The 23,083-nt window shown below is 34.2% G+C and overlaps 3 protein-coding genes across 4 annotated transcripts in view; 2 read left to right on the forward strand and 1 right to left on the reverse strand.

The window, feature by feature from the left end:
- The first annotated feature begins 200 nt into the window (after positions 1-200).
- On the forward strand, positions 201-14,145 carry LOC135123493 (cytochrome b5-related protein-like). Its single transcript, XM_064048192.1, has 4 exons — positions 201-471; positions 520-911; positions 1,857-2,267; positions 13,570-14,145. The coding sequence occupies exons 1-4, from the start codon at positions 259-261 to the stop codon at positions 13,868-13,870; spliced, it is 1,317 nt and encodes a 438-aa protein (XP_063904262.1). The 5' UTR covers positions 201-258; the 3' UTR covers positions 13,871-14,145.
- Positions 14,146-14,155: 10 nt separating this feature from the next.
- The window catches only part of LOC135123492 (cytochrome b5-related protein-like), a 37,146-nt gene continuing 28,218 nt past the window's right edge, over positions 14,156-23,083 (forward strand). The window contains exon 1 of one of the 2 annotated variants that reach the window (XM_064048188.1): positions 14,156-14,264. The gene's annotated coding sequence lies outside the window, so the exon portion shown is untranslated. Of the gene's footprint in view, positions 14,265-14,775; positions 14,910-23,083 lie in introns of those variants that run through there. The other variant, XM_064048190.1, reaches the window with a different exon arrangement.
- LOC135123802 (golgin subfamily A member 6-like protein 1) lies at positions 19,807-22,270 on the reverse strand. The gene is made up of 4 exons (XM_064048679.1): positions 21,568-22,270; positions 20,724-20,860; positions 19,964-20,157; positions 19,807-19,912 (listed from the first exon to the last, which is right to left on the reverse strand). Exons 1-4 carry the CDS (start codon positions 22,268-22,270, stop codon positions 19,807-19,809), a joined length of 1,140 nt encoding a protein of 379 aa, XP_063904749.1.

The following is a 23,083-nucleotide window of genomic DNA, read 5'->3' on the forward strand; positions in this document are numbered from 1 at the left end:
TCATATCAACAGATTAAACCTTCAACAACCATGTAAATTGCTTAACCAAATGCATCTTCTCTGTTATCACTCCCCTTATTTATTATTTATTTGTCGATAAGGTACGTCCAAACAAAACTAACACGCAAAATCTAAATGCTCCGATATAATAAGTAATATCACACAAAGAAAACATATTAATAGTATTAAAACAACCAAAGGTTATCTCCAGTTCCACATTATTTAAGAGCTAAGAGAAAATTCTTGCCATTAATCAAAATGCCTCCAAGGTCAGAAACCGTAGCCGTTTCAACCCTCAAAATCAAACCGCCCCCAAATCGCAGTCCCGCCCAAAATGGCACCTTATGGTTGAAAGACAAGCACGAAACGGACGGAGCTGAGGGCTTATGGCGGGTCCACGACAAACTCTACGACTTAAGCAAGTTTCTCAAAAACCATCCAGGGGGGTCCGAATGGCTAGAACTCACGAAAGTAAGTTTGACTCGTACTCTGATCCGGTCATTTCTGAGCTTTTCTTAGGGAACTGACATAACCGAGGCGTTTGAGGTACACCACCTTACTAAGCTCCCCGAACAGCAACTAGAAAAACACTTCGTACGCAATGCCCGGTCCAAAAGGAACTCACCGTTTACTTTCAAAGATGACGGTTTTTACAGGACGCTGAAAGGAGAAGTTATGGAAGTTTTGAAGACTTTGCCCAAACAACCGGTTAACACTTCGGCTGTTTTCACGGATTTTCTTCTAGCTGGGACGTTTGTTTTTGCTATTATTGCAAACAGTTTTTGGAGCTATAAGATTGCAGTCCTGGGGGGTCTCTTCCTTGGGTGTTTGACGATTGCCGCCCACAATTATTTCCACAAGAAGGATAACTACAGGATGCTTTATTTTAACTTTTCCCTTATGCAGACAAGGTAAGTCGATGGGTTAATTTAATTGATAAATTATGTATAGTGTTGTGATACGATTATGTAAACAGCTGGTGAAGACAATGAATAGCTTTCCATAGATTGATTTAGTGATTCGGTTTAACAGATACTGCACGTGCTGGAATTAATTAGCGTAAAGGAACGGTAATTTGTCATAAATTAATACTAATTAATTCAATACGCTCCAGTTGGGTTTTTTACACAATTGCTCGTGACCAAAACATTATTTAACAGTCTAACTCTTGCATAACGGAAACATAATTTAACAAAAATATCTCTGTTTGCAATGAGTATAGATATTACATTTTTTTACTCTCAAAGTATTTGTTCACAGAACACTAACAATATAAGCACAATTTCCGATCCTTTATTCTACTCTTTGTGTTTTGTCCAAATTTTCTTTACATTCACACTTTTTTCCGACCCGAATTTGGCGTTTTGCTTATTTCGTTTTTCTTAAGTTTCTTTTGATTTCTCAATTTTTGCTAACGCTAACATCCACTTTTGCACCATTTTACTCCATACATATTCCTGTATTTGAAATCACAGTAGCCATATCAGTTGGTACGATAAATATAATTTCTCTGTTATGTAACGAGTAGTATCTATTTTATTGCCCATTATTTTGAATGAAATTAGCTAATTAAATGTTTTTATATCTTAGATTCATTCTTTAACACCAAATATTTTTATTTACTATTTCATAACACATGCTCAAGGCTAGTTAATAAGGTACTTATACACCCAATTGAACAACGTTTTTACGATATCGCTGCGGCGCCAATCTTCTAAAACAAAAATAAAACACGAAATTAATTCCGATAACACCAAAAATCAAAACAAAATAGTGGAAAATCACACTGCGGGTCAGTGACTATCAGTCGACAATTTGCACACGATTTGCTAAAAATGTCATATCTTTCTTCACAGAGAATGGAGGATCAGCCACGTGCTCAGCCACCATCTTCACACGAATACTATAGACGATATGGAAATTACCATGAATGAACCCATAATACCATTCCTCCCTCATGAAAAGCCCGCACTCGCTAAGTATGGGTACTACGTGCTCTTCCCCATATACTGGATTATTGCGTTCCATGTCAATTTTCTGAAAAGGGTTGTTTATATTATAAAGGGTGACACCCATCTAATCCAGTGGTACGACTGGGTACCATATACGCTACCGTTAGCGATGTATGTATTTGGCGATCAGTCACTGTTGGCCACTTTGTGGATGTGGACGGTCATCATTTTGGTTGGGAGTTTCCATTTCTCGGCAGTTGGATACAATGCTGCCCATCATCATCCGGATATTTTCCATGATGGGGATGCGCCAAGGTAGGTTGCCTGAATGTTATTACAGAAAAGATTTAAATTATTATTACAAGACGATCTTAAAAAAAATACAATACAAATGCATAATTTTTTATGGTATCAAGAAAGTATGCAACCTAAAGTACCGAGTGACTATTTATATTTGAAGCAAATTTTTGTGGTGGCAATTGTGAATTATTGGGATTCCTGCTACTAGATCAGTTCAAACGTGTTGATGGTTTGAGACGATGGCAGCTGTCATAAATGTGACTTTGACAATCAGGTTCAAAAAAAAAACTTTGAATGACTTGGAATAAAATCAATTCAACGTTCTGAATCTGACTAACGGGCCAATTTCAAGTTGGTTTACAATTAACTGCAAGCGCCGTTGCTATGGTGATCTCGTAGAACTCTTAATACAAACCATTATATTTTTGCGAGGTTACCATAGCAACGCAGCTTGCAATTAATTGCAAACCAACTTGAAATTGGCCCGTAAGTGAATTTCATGAAACCTCCTAGTAAATGTCTGTTACGTTGTGTTAGAACCAGTTAACGAATAAATTCTAACCTGATCGGTGAATTTACAAACAATAAAACAAATTTACAGCAGGTGCAGCGTCGGTCGAAAATTAGCACTTTTTCCGATTAGAAAGCCGCAAGAATTAGCTGCGCGGGTTGGGGAAAACTGAGCGCCATTGTTACGATTAATTTTCGTTAAACAGAGGCTTCCTCCCTTTTATTAACTACCAAACCAACTAATTTAATACCATGCCGCTATCTTGTCTACTCTACCACCCTCTAACTAAAACATCCCCTAACGAGCTACCAACTATCCACAAATCGCTAACGTGCACATGGTTGCCTATGTTTAACGATTTTTTTTATTGTTATTTTTCTCAAATTCAAATTATTCAAATGTGATTTCGCGCCGATGTTAATTAATTTCACCGCGAAAATTTGATTCAAATGCGGTCACCACAGTGTTTCGAATTTTTTACCTTGGAATTTTGTTTTCATATTATATTATTCCGAATACATGAAATGAAAAGAATTCATTGTGATTTCAAATTAATATGAATTTAATAATATTTAATGTAGTAATAATAATTGTTGTACCTTGAGATTGAACACTTTTTGAGTTATAGTGGACCTTGACATACGCTGCTTAGTTGCCACCGTTGATATGAAAACCATAATATATGAAGTACTAACGTGTTTATCTGTCAAATAAATAATCGTCTAACAGGACGGCAGAATTGTTTTTTAATTTTTCAGCACCAGCTCACCGAGTTGCTCGAACATTTTTCATTAAAGTTATTTAGAGTTATTTATTAGAGTTTTATAAACAAACTTGGTAATATTTCGTTATCTACGCAGTCTTAATTATAAGGAAGTTTCAAAAATATGAAAAAGATATTTCTGTGACAACACGAAAAGCGTAATGTGGTGTCCTGATTTGAATAATTAAATTTTTCGCTGAGAAAAAAATTTTTCAATAGCGTAGGCAATCACCCATATTTTAGTTTGTCTGCGAGAATAGCGTAAAAAATTTACCCTTAATTTGACTTCCTTTTTTGTGCGTCATTTCTTGTTTTGGTGTTGTGTAAATACGTTTAAAATTAAAATTTCGCGCTGAAAAGAAAACAACGGCTCGAAATCGCATTTGAAAAATTTGAATTGAAAAAAAAATGTAATGAAGAAAATCGTTAAACAAAGGCAACCATGTGCAACTTTAGCTCTTTTCTGATAGTTGTTAGCTCTCCTAGGGAATTTATTGCTTAGCGTCACTATTGTTTGTTGTGAGTGAGAGGACGCGATAAGGTCAGGTCAGGTCAGATCAGGTCAGGTCTTAAGTTTAGTTGGTTTAGTAGTTAAAAAAAGGGGGAAGCCTTTGGTTAACGAAAATTAATCGTTATCTACGACGACGTCACAGTTTCCAGCACAAGCGTAGCTAATTATTGTTGTTTTTCCAAGCGGAAATACGCGAATTTTCGAAGGACGCCAACGCGTGGTGTAAATTTGTTTTATTGCTTGTAAATTCACAGTTCATGTTAGGACTTTAGTCGTTAACTGGTTCTAACATGATTTAACAGTCATGGGATTGTTCAGATAAAGCACTTGCTACGAGATTTCATGCAATTCACGTAGTCAGGACTCACCCTAGATGTTTATCAAGTAATAAATAAGGTTTCTGGATGCTTACACTCAAGTGTTACATTATAACACTTCCTGATTCCTCACACAAGTTTGTTAATAGTTCATTTACGGCAGTTAAATCAACCTAACGTGGTCCCACTCTGAGAAAAGGATCGTGGAAAGTGCGGTAGAATTCATAATATCGTGGACTGAGAGACGGGGGGATTAAAATTTTTCCCCTTAGACAATTATCATCATCACATTACGGAGACAGATTTCTCGCAACGAGGGATGCAGCTTGTGTTTATTTATCATGTGTTTGTTTGGGATAAGGTAGGGACAGTCCACGATATAAACTCTCAAAGCTAAATGTTTTTTAACTAACCAGTCACTGGAATCAAGGCATAATTTCACATAATGTAAATTCTTTATGTGAATCGCTGATAAAGTGTGGCATAATTTAACATAATGTAAATTCTTTGTTTGAGTCGTTGATAAAATATGGCATAATTTAACATCAGGTAAATTCTTTGTGTGAATCGCTGATAAAGCGGGGCATAATTTAACGTCATGTAAATTCTTCATTTGAATCGTTGATAAAGTGTGGCATAATTTAATATCATGTCACATCACGCTGTGGTGTGTGCTGTGAGCTCGTCGTAATTGATTGGTTTTATAGTGGTTTTTCAGTGAAACTATTCTAAATTTTTGGTTCATTGTACAAGAATGAAAGGTCTGATCCTCTTGGGGGATTAGTGCATCCATAAGTTAAAGGGTTTGTGGTAAATTAGCGAAAATTGTCAGGTTTATTATCTGCAGTGACCTAGTAGTATATTTTAATCACTTGTTTTTACATTCTGCATAATAGATAGGCGCTGATTTGTGTTTTTCACTGCCTCCCTTGTGGAGGCGGTGTTTTCTTTATTTTTCTAGTTGTTGCTTTATATTTGGCTATTTGCAAATTATCACCTAATGGCGGTCAAGTGTCATAAATGTTTGCGTACAATCGGACGTACGGATAATTACATCTCCTGTAAAGATTGTTCCCATAATTATCACGTTTCATGCGCTGGTGTATCAGATACTGCATTTGATAATATGCAGGATGCAGGACTCCTTACTAGCTTTTGTTGTACATCTTGTAAATCGAAACCTGGTGTGATCTCTGGAGTTTGCATTAAATCTGGTAATACAGTTTCTTTGGATAGGCAAGGTTGGTACCTCTCCACTGACCAGTTTAGAGAATTAGTGGCAGGCATTGTTAAAAGTGAATTGCAGCCTTTCGTGGATAAAATTGATATTTTACAAACAGAAATTCGTAATCTATGCTTGGAGAATTCTCAACTACGCAATGAAGTCGTAAAATTAACCAAAGATTCACATTCTCGTCCAGTTACTGAAAATAATTTAACACCTATTGATGTGACCACTAAAACGTCTTATGCTGAGGCTATCGCTAAAAATTCTCAGCAAACTGTTATTATCAAACCAAAGGATAAGACTCAAACAGTTAACAAAACTAAGTCTGATATTATGACTAGCGTGGACCCTGTTGAATCTTCGGTTAACATTGGTAAAGTGAAGAACCTTAAAGATGGCTGTGTGCTACTAGGTTGTGATGATGTTAAGCGATTTACACAATTAGCGAAAAATAAACTTTCTTCTGCCTATGATATTCGCGAAATTAAAACGCTGCGTCCTCGAATTAGAATAGCTGGTTTATCTGATGATGTTGATAAAGACAGTGTTATAAATTATTTGACTAAACAGAATGAATTTATCTTTGATAACAGTAACGAATACAAGTTATTAAAATACTCTCCTGTAAAAAATAAGTCTGATCGCTTCCAAGCAGTTATCGAAGTAGATATTCCCACTTATAAAAAAGCGGTTAGCATTGGTCATTGCTTAATTGGTTTAAATAGCTGTTCAATTTTTTGTGGTATCGATATTTCCCGCTGTTTTAAGTGCAATGGTTTCAATCATTCGTCTAAATACTGCAAAAATAATTTATGTTGTCCTCGTTGTACTGATAAGCATGAGTTAAGTGAGTGTAAAGCAGAGACTCTTTGCTGTATTAATTGTAAAAACATAAAAGGTACTGGTACTTCTGAGCTTATTAATACCGATCATGCTGCATGGGACCGCGATAGTTGTCATGCATATAACACGGCCATCAACAAAATAAAACAAGATCTCTTTCGACTATCGGCATAGCAATCAACTTCCATATTATCCGAGGATGTACCTTTCTTCTTCACAACAAATCAGGATTTAAGTTCTTCCTGGGAAAGCTTAGCTTCACACATTAACATCAACGCTTCCCTGACTTCTTCTACACGATCAGTATCTGTATATTCTTCTTCTCATACTCGCTCTCCTAATATTCTAGTTTACTATCAAAATGCTAGAGGTTTAAATTCCAAACTGGTTGACTTACGTAATTCAATGATTTGTTGTGATTTTGATTTTGTCTGCATTACGGAGACTTGGCTTAGCTCTTCGATTTTTGACTCTGAATTTTGTCCAGATCATTTCCAAGTTATTAGATCTGATAGGAACTTTGAAAAAATGAATGTTTCAAAAGGGGGAGGCGTCCTGTTAGCTGCTACTTGTGAATATACAGTATCTCAGATAGATTTACAGTCTCGAGGATTTGGATCGTTGCAATTCACGGATTTAGTTTGTGTCAAATGTTCTGCAGCCAGTTTCATTATCTATATTTTCGTAATTTACATACAACCTAAAGCCAATGTCGAGGAATATGAATTGTTATTTCATTTAATCTCTGCCACAACTGAATTATATAATCAGCGAGTTCTCCTAATTGGGGATTTTAATATTTCTAATTATTATCAATACAGTTTATCTGGTTTTGTAACGGGTAATAGTCCTCTGTCATCTTTATATAACTTTTTGTATTTTTGTGATTACCGACAGTTTAACAATATCATCAATGCTAATGGGCGGTGTCTCGATTTAGTGATTTCAGGATTCCACTGTTTAGATGAAAAGGCTTCTGATTCTCTGGTTAATGAGGATCTTCATCACCCATCCCTTTTGATCACTATAAAGCGGCAGAAACCAAGACAGAAATCCATAAATAATAATAGATCTGCTCATAAACAGTGGAATTTTCGAAGAGCTGATTATCCTGGTTTATATAAATATTTGACAGATTCCAATTGGGAGTTCCTTAATAACATTAATGATGTCAATCAGGCTTGCTCTCTTTTTTATGATCAGATTAACATGGCACTTGAATTGCATGTTCCGAAAACCCATCGCTTACGGAAATCATCTTTTCCTCCTTGGTTCACGGCTGCAATCATCAGCAATTTAAAACTTAAATGGAGGCTGCTTCGTAATTTCAGATTAAGGAAAAGTGTGGGAACATATAGTCGTTTTAAAAGAGTTAGATCTGAACTTAAACGGGATATAAAAGCTGCTTTTGTCAACTACACATCTAATCTTGAAGCTAAAATCAAGTTTGAACCTCGCAGGTTTTGGTCTTACGTTAATAATTTAAATAGTTCTAATGCCATTCCTTCGCAGATGATGTACTCTGATAAGTTATTAACAAAACCTGTTGACATCGTTAATGCCTTTGCAGAACATTTTTCTAGCAACTATAATACTTGTAATATTGATAATATTGATAATTTTCTTGACGGAGCTTCAAACACAAGTTTCAACTTAACATCTATTTCTGAATCCGAGGTCCTTTGTGCTCTTAAGCAAATAAAAGCGAATAATACATCGGGTCATGACAATATTCCTGCTTTCTTATTGTCAGATTGTGCAGCTGTGTTGGCTTATCCTCTTTCCATATTATTTAATCTAATCTTAAAGACGTGCACTTTCCCTGATGTATGGAAATTGTCCATAATTTCTCCCGTATTTAAATGTGGCGAACGAACTGCTGTGGAAAATTACAGACCTATATCTTTGATATGTAACTTCGCCAAGATCTTTGAAACGGTGTTGCATAAATCTTTCTTTTTCAATATTCGCAGTTTAATTAGTGATTCTCAGCATGGATTTGTCATTGGCCGGTCTACTGTTACAAATTTGTGTGCTTTTACGCAGTTTGCAGCTGACCAACTTGATGCAAAACTTCAGGTTGATGTAGTTTACACCGATTATTCTAAAGCTTTTGACAAACTTAATCATAATATCCTGTTAGCAAAATTGTGTAACTTTGGCTTTTCTGATTCTCTCATTAAGCTAATTGGTTCTTATTTGTGTAGTAGATTACAGCGTTTCAAATATCAAGGTCATGAGTCGATAATTACTGTTGTACCCTCTGGTGTGCCTCAAGGCTCAGTATTGGGACCTCTGTTGTTTGTCATATACATCAATGATATCGTTAAGAACATTAAGTCAAATGTTTTAATTTATGCTGATGACTTAAAAATTTACAGACAAATTACATCAGTTGAAGATTGTATTATTTTGCAGAATGATCTTGATATTTTTCTAAGCTATAGTTCTTCCCATTTCCTTCCTGTAAATTACAGTAAATGCAAAATCTTGTCCATCACTAATAAAAGCATGCAAATAATGTTTAATTATAGCTTAAGCAATTCACTTATAACCAGAGTGGAGACACATTATGATTTAGGAGTCTTCTTTAATTCCAAATTGACATTTGAGAATCATATTAGCAACATGTGTTCAAAAGCCCTAAAGTCACTAGGCTTTATTATTAGATGCAGCAGGAATTTTAAGGACATTGGTTGCATGCGAGTTTTATATTTTGCTTATGTTCGATCGAAGCTGGAGTATGCTAGTATAGTATGGTCACCGTTTACACAATGTCATATCCAGGCAGTGGAAAAAGTTCAGCGTCGTTTTCTAAAATACTTGGCATATAGGGAGGATGGTGTTTACCCAGCCAGAGGATCTCCTCATTCGGCACTTCTTTCAAGATTTGAGTTGGAGGATCTGAATACAAGACGAATAAAGGCTTTGTTAATCTTTCTTAAAAAGTTAATAAATTTTGATATTGACTGTTCTGATCTTCTCAGCAAATTATCGTTCTTCGTTCCTAGATCGTCTGCTCGTTCTCACCCCTGTTTTTATCTGCGAACACCTCGTCTTAATATAGAAAAATACTCTCCTATTTATGAGATGTGTAATCAATATAACCTACTTCAGAATTCCTTTGATATATTTAGATAAAAATAATAATATTTCTCCTCTTTCTGGCTCTCCCATTTCTCTTTCTACCTGTCCCTTTGTTTTTCTGCATACAATAGATAAATTTAATATTATACCTGCGTTTGAATTGCTTAACTATTCTTATCTGAGTAAAGCAGTAATTAATTAGCTGTTGATTATGTTTGCAATTTTATTGTTGGTCTGTAATTGGGTTCACACCTGTTGGCCAACATAACCAATAATAATAATATTAATAATAATAATAATGTCAATTTTTTCTTTGAATCGATATTAACGTGTGGAAAATATTAGCTCCATGTAATTTTGTTAGCTTTGCAATTCTTCTCATAATTTTAGCCTCAGTAATTTTCTTCGCTGTATAATTTAAATTGAATGTAAATTTTCATGCTCTGCAGTTCCTAACCTCACGTAATTTTTTTGTCTGCATAAATCTGATTTCACACCATACTTTTTTTGGTTTTTATAAATCTTTGCTAGTTTTTTGACCTCGTAAATATTTTGTTGATGAATGTTTTCATCATATAAATTGCCTGAGGTCCAATCTTAATCTCAGACAAGAATTCTTTGCTGTTTAAAAATTCGCGAGAGTGTATGGCGAGTTTAAATGTTGTTTATTGCTCTTTTGAAACTTAAACACTTATTCGGTTGTAGGTTAATATCAGAGTTATAGAAAGTGAACATTTAAAAGAGAATTGGGGTAAACTACACAGAAACACGTGGCAGAAGCGAAGGGCGCGGTTCCTAGTCGGGCTGGCAGCCAAGATTTATAACCACGAGATTGCCACCGTAACGGACTGTTAGCGCGGCACGTTTCTTCGTTAGATAGAGGGGTACTGGGCGGCATGTACTTGCCGATAGAATAAAATCACCGTCGTGGTGGGAGAACAGCCGCAACCTGGAGCCCCAAACTCGGCTCATGCTACAACACCACCTGTGGGTATTTGCTATGTTCTGAAATGAAAATGATATAGTTCGATTGCCACACTCTTATAACGACCTGGGTGCCTCCTCAACTATGGAGTCATAGGCATTCACAAGGAGGCGCTCTGCATGGAGTTTTATTAAAATTTAGTTCTCTTATTGACTGCCATAATTTTAATTCGCCTCCACACGTCTGTGATAACTTGAGTATTTGCATTCAGTTACTTTAATTCAGATTTTTTTTGTTTTTATAAAATTCATTCCAAGTTAGATAAGTTTTTTTTTGTAGCTGAGAACTAAGAGATCTTCAACCTGCGCAACTTAGTCACCGCTTTTTTTTTTCTTTTTTTTTTGTCTGTGGAGGAATAAACGTTTTGTGTCCTCCATATATTTTGTATTTTACTTATCGGTACTTTTCCAACCTTGGGGTCCATCACTTGCATCTGAACGCATTCCGCAATTGTTTAAAATGAATCGCATTCGACACTAGTGTAATTAATGAAAGGCCAGTTAATTAGCGATTTTCCAGTTTAAAATGTTGTGAAACTTTGTAGAATTCATCAATAAGTATGTGTTTTTTTTGTTTTATTGTACGCATTGTTTTAATACAATTTAACTAAAATAATCCCGTAAAAACACTATTCAGGCTTAACACATTTTGTTAAATATATCTAAAATCTAAATGTCTTTACTTAAGCTATCACATTATTCACACTTCAAAACTTCTCATTTGAGATTTATAATATAATAGTTCTTTTACTGCAAATAAACTACATAATTTCAAGGGTTGACCTATTTTGAGAGAAAGGACCTGGAGAATTATCATGAGTTAAATTATTATAATCGTTCCCTCAAAATAGCAGGTGCATTTTTTTAATCCTAATTATTTTCCCACACCTTGAATTTGAACATTTATTCTCGAATTATTACTATGATTTTGACAGCATTTAGTATGTACCTTGTTGTGTTTACTTCATATGTGTTTTGTGCTTTGTTTTATGTGTTACTGGAATTTATTGAGTCCACGACGATGTAGTATTGATGAATTAATTTTGGTTTTATCATTAATTTGAATTAATGCATAATTTGACCTCATTTTTCATTGAGTGTAACATAATTAAATTTTACTTGTTTCATTTCTTGTAATGTTGCTACTCAGTTTGCTATAGTCAAAATGTAGGAGATTTTAACTTTTACCCAAATTAACGCACAGGTTGCGTGACAGAAGCGGAATAACGGGACCACACACTCAGGCTTAGAATTTTTCTCTTTAACATTGTTCACGTGAATATTTATCTGCAAAGCCGGATTTCTCCGGTTTCAGTGAATCAGACCGTCTAGCTGGCTGCCGCCTTTGCGAGGAATGCGAGTGTTTAAACGCACATCGCTTGCTCTAGCCGTGGTTAGGGCAAACAGACCTTTACGAGATGACGCCCTTCGTACCGCTGTCACTATACGTTACCATGCTTTTCACTCATCGTTGTTTTTTCCTGTTTGATTGTTCATATTTAAATTTATTTCAAAGTATTAGTGTATTACCAACCACTTACTTTAATAACGATTTTTCTTTTTTTCTTTACGTGTTTAAATATTTGATGTTCAAAATTTGTATCAATTTGTAAGTTCCGTACAGCCTGGTTCAACAACTTTTCTCTCTCCAGAACAGAGGAATAAACTATTTTAGCTTACACTTAGGAAATAAAAATTCTCTAAAAGCGATTCACTGTTATTATTATTATATATTTTTGCTTTTCTCAAAACAACTGTCTGATATATTTGTATTTTCTTGATTAAAATGCTTGAAAATTCTTTAAGTAACAACTGGAAAGAGAAAATTAAAATTAGATGTTTTTTAAGATATTTTTGAAAGAAAAACTCCCCAGGGTGGTGATACACAGCGACAGCGGCTCAAAGGCTATTTTCTCATTAATGTCTGTTTGCATTAATCACAGCTACAACACCCTACGTGCGATTAAACACTCCCATTCCTGTGTCTTACCTCCATCCTAGCAAAGCAAGTAACTAGACGACCTGATTCACTGACGGTGAAAATCTGGCATTACAGATAAACATTCATATGAACAATGACAAGGCGAGAAAAACTCTCAATTTGAGTTTGTGGTTTCGTCACTCCGGCTCCTATTAAGTTCAAATTTCCTGAATTTTGACGATAACACAATAAATATTGTGATTAAGTACAAGGGAAGAAACAAGCAAACTCCAAATATGCTACATTCTATCAATAATTTTAAACAACAAAAAATAAATTATGTATTAATTCCAGTTATCGATTAAATCAAAATAAGTTCACAAAGACCACATCGTGGACAGAATTCCACTTTTTAATATGAGTCCATGATGATAATTTTCAAGGCCATTTTTTCCAAATGGATCAAGGAATAAGATTAGTTTACTTTAAATGCTATAATTGTGTGGAACGAGAACTGAGAAGTTAATGACGTGTGAATAATATAACAATTTCAATAAAAACTTCCAGAATTTTAAATACATTGTCACTAAAAATTGGAACGGTTAAAAATCCTACCATGAACAGTGAATTTAAAAATTATTCCGGTAGAAGGGACTGTCAAAATTTAAGATTTCTGCTTAGAAAATCGTTAATAATACTTAATAATTACTTAATATATTAATGATACCTGTTGAGGAGGTTTAAACTTAACCTCTGGTAAAATAAACTCTGTGCTATGTTCTCTCCATTCCAATCCATAAACTACCAACCTAATAGTGTGTACGTTGTGTATAACATTTCAACGACTTCACTTTAGGATTAACAAAACATAACAAAATATCATCAGTGATGCCAACCACACAGCGTATGTTATGCTCTCTTCCAACTCCAGAACTTTCTATTGTACGATATTCCTTGCAGTGTTAAAGATGTTGCCTATAACCAAGTTTTAATCCGTTTTAATCTATAAACCTAAATAATTAGCAACAGTATTAGTTTTTAGCTTACTCGTTAAGTGAAAATTTTGGGTTACAATTTATTACTTCATGAAGAGACAAAAACACTCAATAAGTTACAATTGTAATTAAAACTTTTCTAATTTTCACTTTGTAGATCTGACAGTGACTACGATTGGGGCTTAAGCCAACTGGACGCCATAATGGATCGTGTAGACATCACAGGATCCCATTTCTTGGTCCTGACTAACTTCGGAGACCATGCCCTTCACCACATGTTCCCTACTTTGGACCATGGTACTCTGGAACTCCTGTATCCAACACTGAAGAAAGTTTGTGAACAATTCAAGGTCGATTTAAGAATGACATCGCAGTGGGAACTTCTCAAGGGGTCTTTCTTGCAGGTGACGAGGACTCAACCAAACCCCAATCCACCAGATTTACTTAAAAAATATTAAAAAATAAAACCGATGCATAGTCAAATAGAAACCACAGTGTATAATTGGTTGCATATAGTTCTCAAGGTTTTATCGTAGTTTGAAATTAATATATGGGTACGAACTACCAGCTACTTTATCATGATAAAACTAGGTTAATTAAGTCTGAATGATAATGATACAGCATTCTTTAAAAAATCTAAATGTGCGTAGTCGTAAATGATTGCCATTGTAAGCTGGTTGCCTGAGATTTTGTTGCTTTATCGATGTGTTGTACAATAAACAAAAAAAGTTGCTATCTTGTGTCTTAATTATCGCAAAACTTGTTTAAAGGTTGTTGTTCAAAGATAACCGTTCAGTTTAAAAGTGGATCGATATCGAGATCGATAAGTGCTGGCTCGTGTTCAAACTGACAGTAAGTTACACAGTTATTTACGATATTACCATTATAATTTACTAAACTGGTTATAATTGCATATTTATTACAAAAAAAGTAGTCTGAAATCTTTCCACAGTTATTAAAACTGGATAAATCAGGTAGTTTAAAGTTCGGACGTCGTCGTCCAGTTGTTACGTCTGTCACTGATATTACACCGAAAATAAAAAATACTTTAATAGATGCATTCTTGGACCGCTTCCAATAAATATTAATACAGATTTAATCAAGTGACAAAATTGTCGGACTCGATTTTAGCGGATGAGATTATGATCCAGCTTCAAAATGAAAATTAAAGAACCTGGAAAGAATCCTTGACTCACTCCACCCGCCAGAACCTGTTTAGGCAATTCCTTTCATAATAATTAATAACATATCAACATGCATTTAAACGCTTTCTCCAGCTTATTAAAAAATGAACTGGTTTCCCGTTATCGAATAATTATAGTGGATTGATTACCACCAAAAACCACAGTCGGTTGTTGCCTGCCTCCAATTTCAAACAGTGAGTGCGTTTGTCCATTGTGAGATTATTTTAACGTTAAAATAACGCGTGAGTGGGTACCAAAATATTGTTTCTAAGTGCGTAGAAGTATAGACTTTGATGCTAATATTACACATCAGGTTAGAATAATAAGCAGTTGTGGGTAACGGAAGTACAGCTAATTGGTTGATGGTCATGTTTAATTGACTTTGACAAGTATCTGTCTGCTTCAAATCATAATTGCGCTTAAAATATTTTTTTGGTGGTTATTTATAAAAATTCAAAGAAAAGTCGACTTTGTGCTGCGAGTTTGATGAAAGATAGCTATTGCGGAAAAGTTTCAACGAAAGAGATATTTTTATGTATCACTGTTTTTATTCTTTTGTTTGCTGTATATTTTTTGTTGCTTTATTTGTGTCGCAGTTTGTTTTTGTACAACCACAACGTAGTTTCTTTGATTTTCTCTTAAAGTATTCAAATTTGCAACTTTTCTCACAGTATAATTTACCTCACATTCCTTCTGAAGCGTCCTCGATATCTATCTTATACATGCTGTGTATTCAACCACTCGGTAAATTTAAACCATGTGAAATGTTACAATACAATTTTTTTTGTTTTGCTGTTATTAAAATGAGCAGTCATATTTTACTAAACAAATGTTTTAATTATTTTGTGAAGTCAGGTGTGTAGTCGCTTATTTAACTTTAACTTTTAGTTTAACTAATTAAACTTCAGATAACAAAAATATGATCCCAAGTGCAGAAATTACGCAATCATAAAAGTTAAAAGTAATAATAATAAATCGACGTGACTCACTTCACTTACACATACACTGAAGGCGCCCAAATTAGAACAGGGTTATTGGAAGTGTCACTGTCAGAATTCCAATCTGATAAAAGCTCTGCATTATTAGTCTATATTAAAAAAAACAATTCTTGTGTTGTATGTACGTCATTTATATTTTTTTCAATAGTAACCTTATTCTGTTTTCTTATTATTTACATTGTTCGTTGTGACCAGTTGTGGACACTCGGGACCTTTTGGGTAGGTACTTCCATTTGCAACACCATGAGTAAGACGAATATTTGTGATAATCCGGACAAGATTTATTATCCAAGGAAATTTATGTTGCGATGGAAATACCACGAGCTGTGAAGCAACGAGTGGTATTTCCTTAGAGCAACATAAATCGAGTTTGCTAATAAAAGTCTGAATTATAAAAATAGTCATCCTATGAATTGTATTTTCCAAGACTACTATGTAATAAAGTTCTGAAACAAACAAACAAGAAATTATATCAATTTATTAAATGTATAAAAAGTAAAGTTGTAAATAAGTACAATTTATTATGATACACAATACTTTGCGAATTTTGAGAAATTGGTTCCTAGATGATATTTTTGTTTTTGTTATTTAATAGATTTCATTATAGAACTCGAATTTTGGTGCCTCATTGTCTTTACAGCTTTTTGTTCACCAGTTCCAGATTTTATTAGCAGGTTACCTGTTGAGTTAAAAAATTATTATTCTTATTTCAGGTATTTCTTGCCTCAGTCTCGAGATGTCTATTCTACGTTGGTTGTTGTTGCTAAATATCTCATTTTTAATTTTATATGTCTCCTTTTTTGCCAACTATTCCATACTTCTGTCTCTTTTTTTATGTCGTGCTTTTTTATATTCCCAATTATCATTGTTTTTGACTTGTCAGTATTGGATCTTGAGTTCCTTGATTCTTTCTAAATCCACTCCCAGTCTTGTTTCCAGATTTTATTTTTCTGATACACTTGTTATGACTCTGTAATTATTTTCTATACCTTTTTACTTCTCGAGCGTAAGCAAAGGAAGTATTGTGTTCGAGTCCGTCGGCCGACTCTCTACTTTTACATTTTCTCAACCTTTCATGACCCTTAGAAGACGAAGAAATAGGTCTCCCGTTTCCGTCTGTCTGTCCGTCTGTCTGTCTGTTTGTCAGTCTGTCTGCCATCCCGGATTTTTATTAGACAGATAATCTCCGAAATTACTGGACCGATTGTTGTGAAGCTTTGTATTTATATTAGGAATATCATGTAGACGGTAAAACTCTAACCAAAATTTGCCTAATCATCCCCACCAATAATGTGATGACGTCTTTTCAAAATTGTACGTGCAGGAGTTTATGACTCCGAATTGAGTTTTTACTTGAAACGTCCAGGTTTTTTGAAAAAAAAAAATATGAAACAACAATATATTTACTTGTCCCTTCCAAAAAATTGATGACGTCATCTCAAAAGTTTGCCGAATAAGTTCTATCTAAAATGTGTAAAGTATGATGAGTCAATACTTGTGATTTATCATTCCATTCATATTTTTTTAGATTTGCATTTGTTGCAGACGTGCATTTGTTTTCTTGCGCTAACCAGGTTCTGTGAATGTAGTATAGACAAATTATAATCAACCAATTGTGAATTACACCATCAAAAATTAAAACAAAATCCAATGTTTATATAATAAGCGGAAGTCGAAGCAATAAAAAAGTCTGGGTGACCATCGGTATTGTTTATAGTTTCTCTGTTTGACTCTCACGTGTACAATCTCAACAAGTGTTATTGCTTGTTGTCTTAAATTAAAAATGCTTATACATAAATGATTTTGAGTCTCCTCTGCGAATACACGCGGCATACGTGAGTAAACTGTTTCGTTATTTTATTGATTATAAATGAATATTCAAGACGACCCAATTCATTTTCCCGAAAATTTGGGAATACAGTACTTTTGTTTTTAGTATTACACTACATCTATCCAAACTGATATACGTGTCCTTACAAAAATGTTGATGACGTCATCAGATTTTTTTTTAATTGTCCCGCTACAAAAATGTAATGAGAAAAAACATAATAGGCATGAAGTCGTCATGTTTCCGACAGCGAGGGAAGTACTGTCTAAACTCTTTAGACCAATTTTTTAATTTGTAATAGTTCTTCATTTTCTTTTTTATTTAAATATTTAATCATTTTCACAGTAATTTCACACTTCTTTGTTGTTTTTCCCCGATATTATCCTGATTTTATTCTTTTTTGTTTGTTCTACTTTTATTGGGATTTTCTTTAACTATGTCATCCCAGCTTCATCTTGTACTTCGTCAAAATGCTCTAGCCATCTTTGCATAATCTTCTACTTTTATTAGTTAAGTATTCCATTTTTATGTTTCTGTTGACTTGTTGTTAAATATTTCTTCTGTTTATTTTTCTTTTTCATTGCCACAACTTTTATTTATCGTTCTATTATCATTTATTTTCTTTACTCTGTTTTTCAAATTTTCCTATCGTTCTTCTGTATTTGGTTCCAGACAACATTCCACAATTGATCTTTCCATTCTTCTTCTGTGTGTAATTCTTCTCCTTCTTCTTCTTCTTCTTCTATTCCTAACTCTACTATCAAAATCTCCCATATTTATCATTCTGTTGTTTTGTGTTTCATCTATTTGTTCGTAGGGTCTTTCGTAGACTCCACGTAGCCATATAATTATATCTCTTTTGTCCTATCAACAATTCCACTGTCATTATTTTGTTGACTAATGTATCTAACTTCTATATTATCTTTTATATCTTCCTTTTTTGTTAATATGACCACTCCTGCTTCTGCGCTTCTTCTGCTTATTTATCAATGTTTTATCTGTTGCTTCTTCTCTTTTTTTGTTTCTGTCACCTAGATTATCTTTTAAAATTCCATTTGATAATTCTACTTTTTCCACATTTTTAAATCCCTCAGGTTCCAAATATCCTTGATCTTTGCTTTCATCATCTTTATGTACCTCCTCGTAGTGTTTTAAAATAGTACTTTTCTTTCCTGTAGAATTATATTTTCCTATTATTTTCCTTTTCTTCTTATCCATCTATGGTAATCCGTTGGTAACCATTTTTTGATATTTTTCCTGAATCTCTCTGGTTTCCTGCTATTTCATTTATTTTTTCTTTTATCTTGATTCCATCTGTCCTTAGTTCGTTGTTTTTACCTTTTGTTTATGTTGGCAGTATCTAGATAGTTCCATCTTACCTGTTTTTGGTTCTAATTTTTATGCTTCCTTCACTTGGATTTCCAGTTATACATTCTCAAAAATTTTCCATTATCTTCTTCGGATCGCTTATATTTTCTGTTTTTTTTTATTTCTGTTGTTTTCTTCCTTTACCGCTTTTTTGTGTTTTATGAAATTTCAGTTTTTTGTCTTTCGTCAATTCTATTGTCATTTTTCTTTTTCTCTTTTCGTGGGCTTCTATTAATTCACTTACTTTTTTTAAAAGCGTCTTCTGGTTCCATAAATTTAATTTGTATATTGTTTACTTAATTTAGTTCACGTTTGATTTCTGATGTGCACTTTGACCGAACGTATACATATTTAGAAATTCCTTTGTATATGCTCTGTGAATATTTTCAGCATTTTTTTGAGGACTACTCTAAAATTATTTTTAACTATACAGAATGTTTTGTTTTTAAGGCGTAACACTATTTTTTTTTAATGAAACACCCTATATCTTTACATATTTTGATTGACCTCCTCTTAGGCTTTACAACCACAGTTTATTTTTGAAATTATTATGCGACGTTGCCACGTTCCAATTTTGTTGAAATTTTTAGATAATCGAAGGGTTCATCACATTTTGTAGAGAAATAAAGAAAGGTACCCGCTTTGTTGTAGTATAAATGAGATTCAGTTTGCATAACAGAGTGTTTACAAAAATATTTTAATTATTACAATCTTCAAATATCGACGTTTCAGTTTTTTCAAATAGTAGTATGAATTTATTATTTGTCTTACAGGCTTAATAATATTCCCAGTATGGGTACAAATTAACTTAATCTACATAATACAGATAAATCAATAAAATAAATAAAATAAAATAAATATTCGAGTTTTATGTAATAATTGTTTTATTCTTTCTGCTTGCCCACCCCTTGCCATAGTTCCCTTATCTTTCGTACTTGTTTCATCCAGTCTAGTCCTCTTCCATCCTCGTTTAGCACTTCTTCCCTACTTTCCTCCAATTCTCTCAATCCTTCACATCATTCCAGCATATACTCTATTGTTTCTCCCTCTCTCCAACATATCCTACAACTTCTGTCAGGTTCATCCATCCAAAAATTATTCTCTTTCTCTTCATTTCCACACCTAAAGCTCGCCATCATTCTTTTCTCCTTTATATTCTCTCTCTGTGTGTACTTTGGTACTTCATCCTTTACTACTTTTCTATACTCTGCATTATATCTAGACTCCGATGTTCTCAATCTGCGTTCTTGCTTATCTATATCGTTATCTCTTACACTCAGTTCTTCTTTCATATCCCTTCCCATTTCTCTCATTCTCTCTATTTCTTCACATGCATATCCCTTTCCTTCATAATACTTGCCTCTTTCCTGTCAAACATGTTTTCCCCCTTCCTTTCTTATTTATTTCTAACATTCTTGCGATATTTTGCAATCACCTCTCTCACTAAACTTCTCTTCAAATCAAACCGCTTTTTTACCCGCTTCCACTCTCATTTTCTCCCTTTTTGTTTCTTCGCTCACTATATACTTCGGCGTATACTTTTCCAAACCTAATGTCCATTTCAAGTATTTTTCTTGCACTCTCTCTATTTCTTCATATTCCCTCCATCCCCAAATCTCAGCTCCGTACATAAATACACTTTTGATCAAACTATCAAACATCATCATTCTTCTCTTAAAATCATGTTCAAATTTTCTCTCTCCTATTCCCTATCACTTTGTTCGCTTTTCAGACCAGTTCTTGAATATGCGTTCTATCTGAGTTATTGCTCTTTATATATCCTAAGTACTGGAATTCTTTCACCTGTTCAGTGTTCTTCCCTCTCCATGCCCACTCTTCTTTCTTACTTTTTTCCCAAACACCACGATTTTTGTTTTTTCAACATTCACTTCCAATTCCTTTTTTTTACATACTTCTCGAAACTTTTAATCACTGTTTTCATTTCTTCTCTTTTCTTTGCCACAATCACCAAATTATCTGCGTACGCCAACGAGCACATTTTCTCTTTGCCCACTACCACCCCTCCTGTCTGTGCTTTTCTGAACATTTCATCTATATCTCCTAGATAAGCTGCAAACAATGCGGGGCTGAGGGGGCATACCTGTCTCACTCCTCTATTTGTATAAAAACTTTCGCTCTCTATTCCATTTACTCTCGCCTTACTTACTGTTTCTTCATATATTTCTTCCATCTACTCCCTTTCTCCTCAAATACTCCCACATTTTCTCTCTATTCACGCTATCAAACGCTGCTTTGAAATCTATGAACAATGCGTACATTCGTCCACCCTCTCTCCTTATTTCTCTTCCCAGTAAATGCCGCAGGATGTACACATTGTACATAGTACCTCTTCCTTTCCTAAACCCTTCCTGACCGTCTGGTAACATACCCCTTGCTTTCATCTCCTTTCGTAACCTCTCATCTGTATGATTGCGTATATCTTGTACGCCGTATTGAGCAAGGTGATCCCTGGGTAGTTCTTCACATCACTTTTTTGTCCCTTTTTAAATAATGAGATTATTATACCTTCTCTACACTGTCGAGGAAACCCTTTTCCCTTCTAAACTCCATCTACCACTTCCCATATCCTTTCTTTCACTCCTTCTGTCCCGAACATCCACGCTTCGTTCTGGATTCGATCCCCTCCTGGTGCCTTTCCTTTTTTCAGTCTTTCAATCCGTCTTCCTATTTCATCTTCTGTTATTTCCGAATACCTCTCCACATTTCTTCCGTCGTTGTGATTCCTTTATTTATTTTGCAGCATTTTTCCTCACAACCTCCCAATAATTCTATAAAGTGTCTTTTCCATTCATGTATTTTAATTTTCCTAGTGACTTCAGTCTTCCCTCTTCGTTCTTTGTTTATATATCTCCATACTTCTTCTTTTGTTTTTAGGGACTTTATTGTCTTCTCTTCTTCTTCTCGCTTTTCTCTTTTTCTTTCTTCCCATTTTTTCCTATAATTGTCTCTTGCTTTTAGGTACTCTTCTTTCTTTCCCTTGTTATTCTTCCATTTTCTTAAATTTTCCCTTGCTTTTCTCTTCAACTCACTACATTCTCCGTTCCATCCATTATTGCTCCCTTGCCATATGTATGTCTTCCTTTTTTCCGTAGCTTCTACAATTAGGTTGCTCAGTTCTGCTATCATAACTTCTATGTCTTCTTTCACTTCGAATTTCTTTTTTTTTAGTCTACTTCTGTATCTTTGAATTTCCTCTTCATCCCATATTCTTTTTCCTATTTCTTTTCTTTCGTTTCTTCTCTCATGTTTTTCGTAATCTTGCTCTTTTCCTTTGATTTTTATTTCTAGTGGTATATGGTCTGATTCTACCCTTTCCCCCACTTTGAAGCTCTCTATTTCTTCCCACTCCTCTTCGTTAACAATCCCATAGTTTATAATTGATTCTCCCTTAGCTCCTACGTACGTCCATTCTCCTTCTTCATCTCCTTCTTTGTTTCCATTCAAAATTTCCCATCCCATTTCTTCTCTTATCTGCCACAATATTTTCCCTTCTTTGTTATTTGCTTTATCTTTTGATCCTCTTTTCTCTCCCTTTTCTTTATTTATTATTCTTGTTCCCTTATCGCCCACAGTTTTTTCAAATGGAACACCGTATATTTTATTACTGCATCTTATTTATCATATTAGTGGTCTGTTTGTCTGTTTGATAAAACTAAAATAGGAGCTTTAGATTTTTTATAAACACTCTGTATATATATTTTTTTTAATTGCTAGCACAACAAAACGCTTATCTTTGTTTATTCTTCCACAAAATATTGCATAACAGAATTTAAAAAGAAGTTTCAATTTTTTTGTGAACCCTTCGAACGCAAAAAAAACTGATTGTAGAGGCTAAGAAAATGTCAGTCGAAATATGTAGGGTGTTTAATTGAAAAAAACTAAGTTGTGCTTTAAAAACAGAACATTCTTTCTGTATAGTTAAAAGTAATTTTAGAATATAGTCCTTAAAGAACCGTACAACTTTGATCTTTGACTTTTTTCTCTCTCCAATATAATTAATGAGATAATGAGACCCCCGTGCGCTGTATATCGAGTGATGTTTTAAATGTCTGCTCTAGTTGGCCCTGACGTGAATTTAAAAAATCACCCGGTATTAAGTAGTAGTGAATGCAAGCTGAACTAAACATGAACTCTTGGACTTAGTCTTATCTCTGAAAAATCTTTCGGCTTGCATGAAGTTCTTACATAAACGTGACGCATAAAATGCATACGAAAACTTGAACTTCGTTGTTTCTCCGAAAAATCTTTCGGCTTGCCTGAAGTTCTTACACA

Source organism: Zophobas morio, unplaced genomic scaffold, assembly GCF_036711695.1.
Source record: "Zophobas morio isolate AGI-343-1 ecotype UQ-CSIRO unplaced genomic scaffold, CSIRO_AGI_Zmor_V1 ptg000006l, whole genome shotgun sequence".
NCBI classification, from domain to species: domain Eukaryota; kingdom Metazoa; phylum Arthropoda; class Insecta; order Coleoptera; family Tenebrionidae; genus Zophobas; species Zophobas morio.

Excerpts from the sequence above, each read along its gene's own strand:
- LOC135123802 (XM_064048679.1), bottom strand. The coding sequence starts at position 22,270 with ATGGGATGGGAAATTTTGAATGGAAACAAAGAAGGAGATGAAGAAGGA. Across the intron at positions 20,861-21,567 it reads CTTTATAGAATTATTGGGAG|CTTATCTAGGAGATATAGAT; the intron begins GTTGTGAGGAAA and ends CATTGTTTGCAG. Across the intron at positions 20,158-20,723 it reads AAAGAGAAGAAATGAAAACA|GAAAGAGGCAAGTATTATGA; the intron begins GTGATTAAAAGT and ends CATGTTTGACAG.
- LOC135123493 (XM_064048192.1), top strand. The coding sequence starts at position 259 with ATGCCTCCAAGGTCAGAAACCGTAGCCGTTTCAACCCTCAAAATCAAA. Across the intron at positions 912-1,856 it reads TTTTCCCTTATGCAGACAAG|AGAATGGAGGATCAGCCACG; the intron begins GTAAGTCGATGG and ends CTTTCTTCACAG. Across the intron at positions 2,268-13,569 it reads CATGATGGGGATGCGCCAAG|ATCTGACAGTGACTACGATT; the intron begins GTAGGTTGCCTG and ends TTCACTTTGTAG.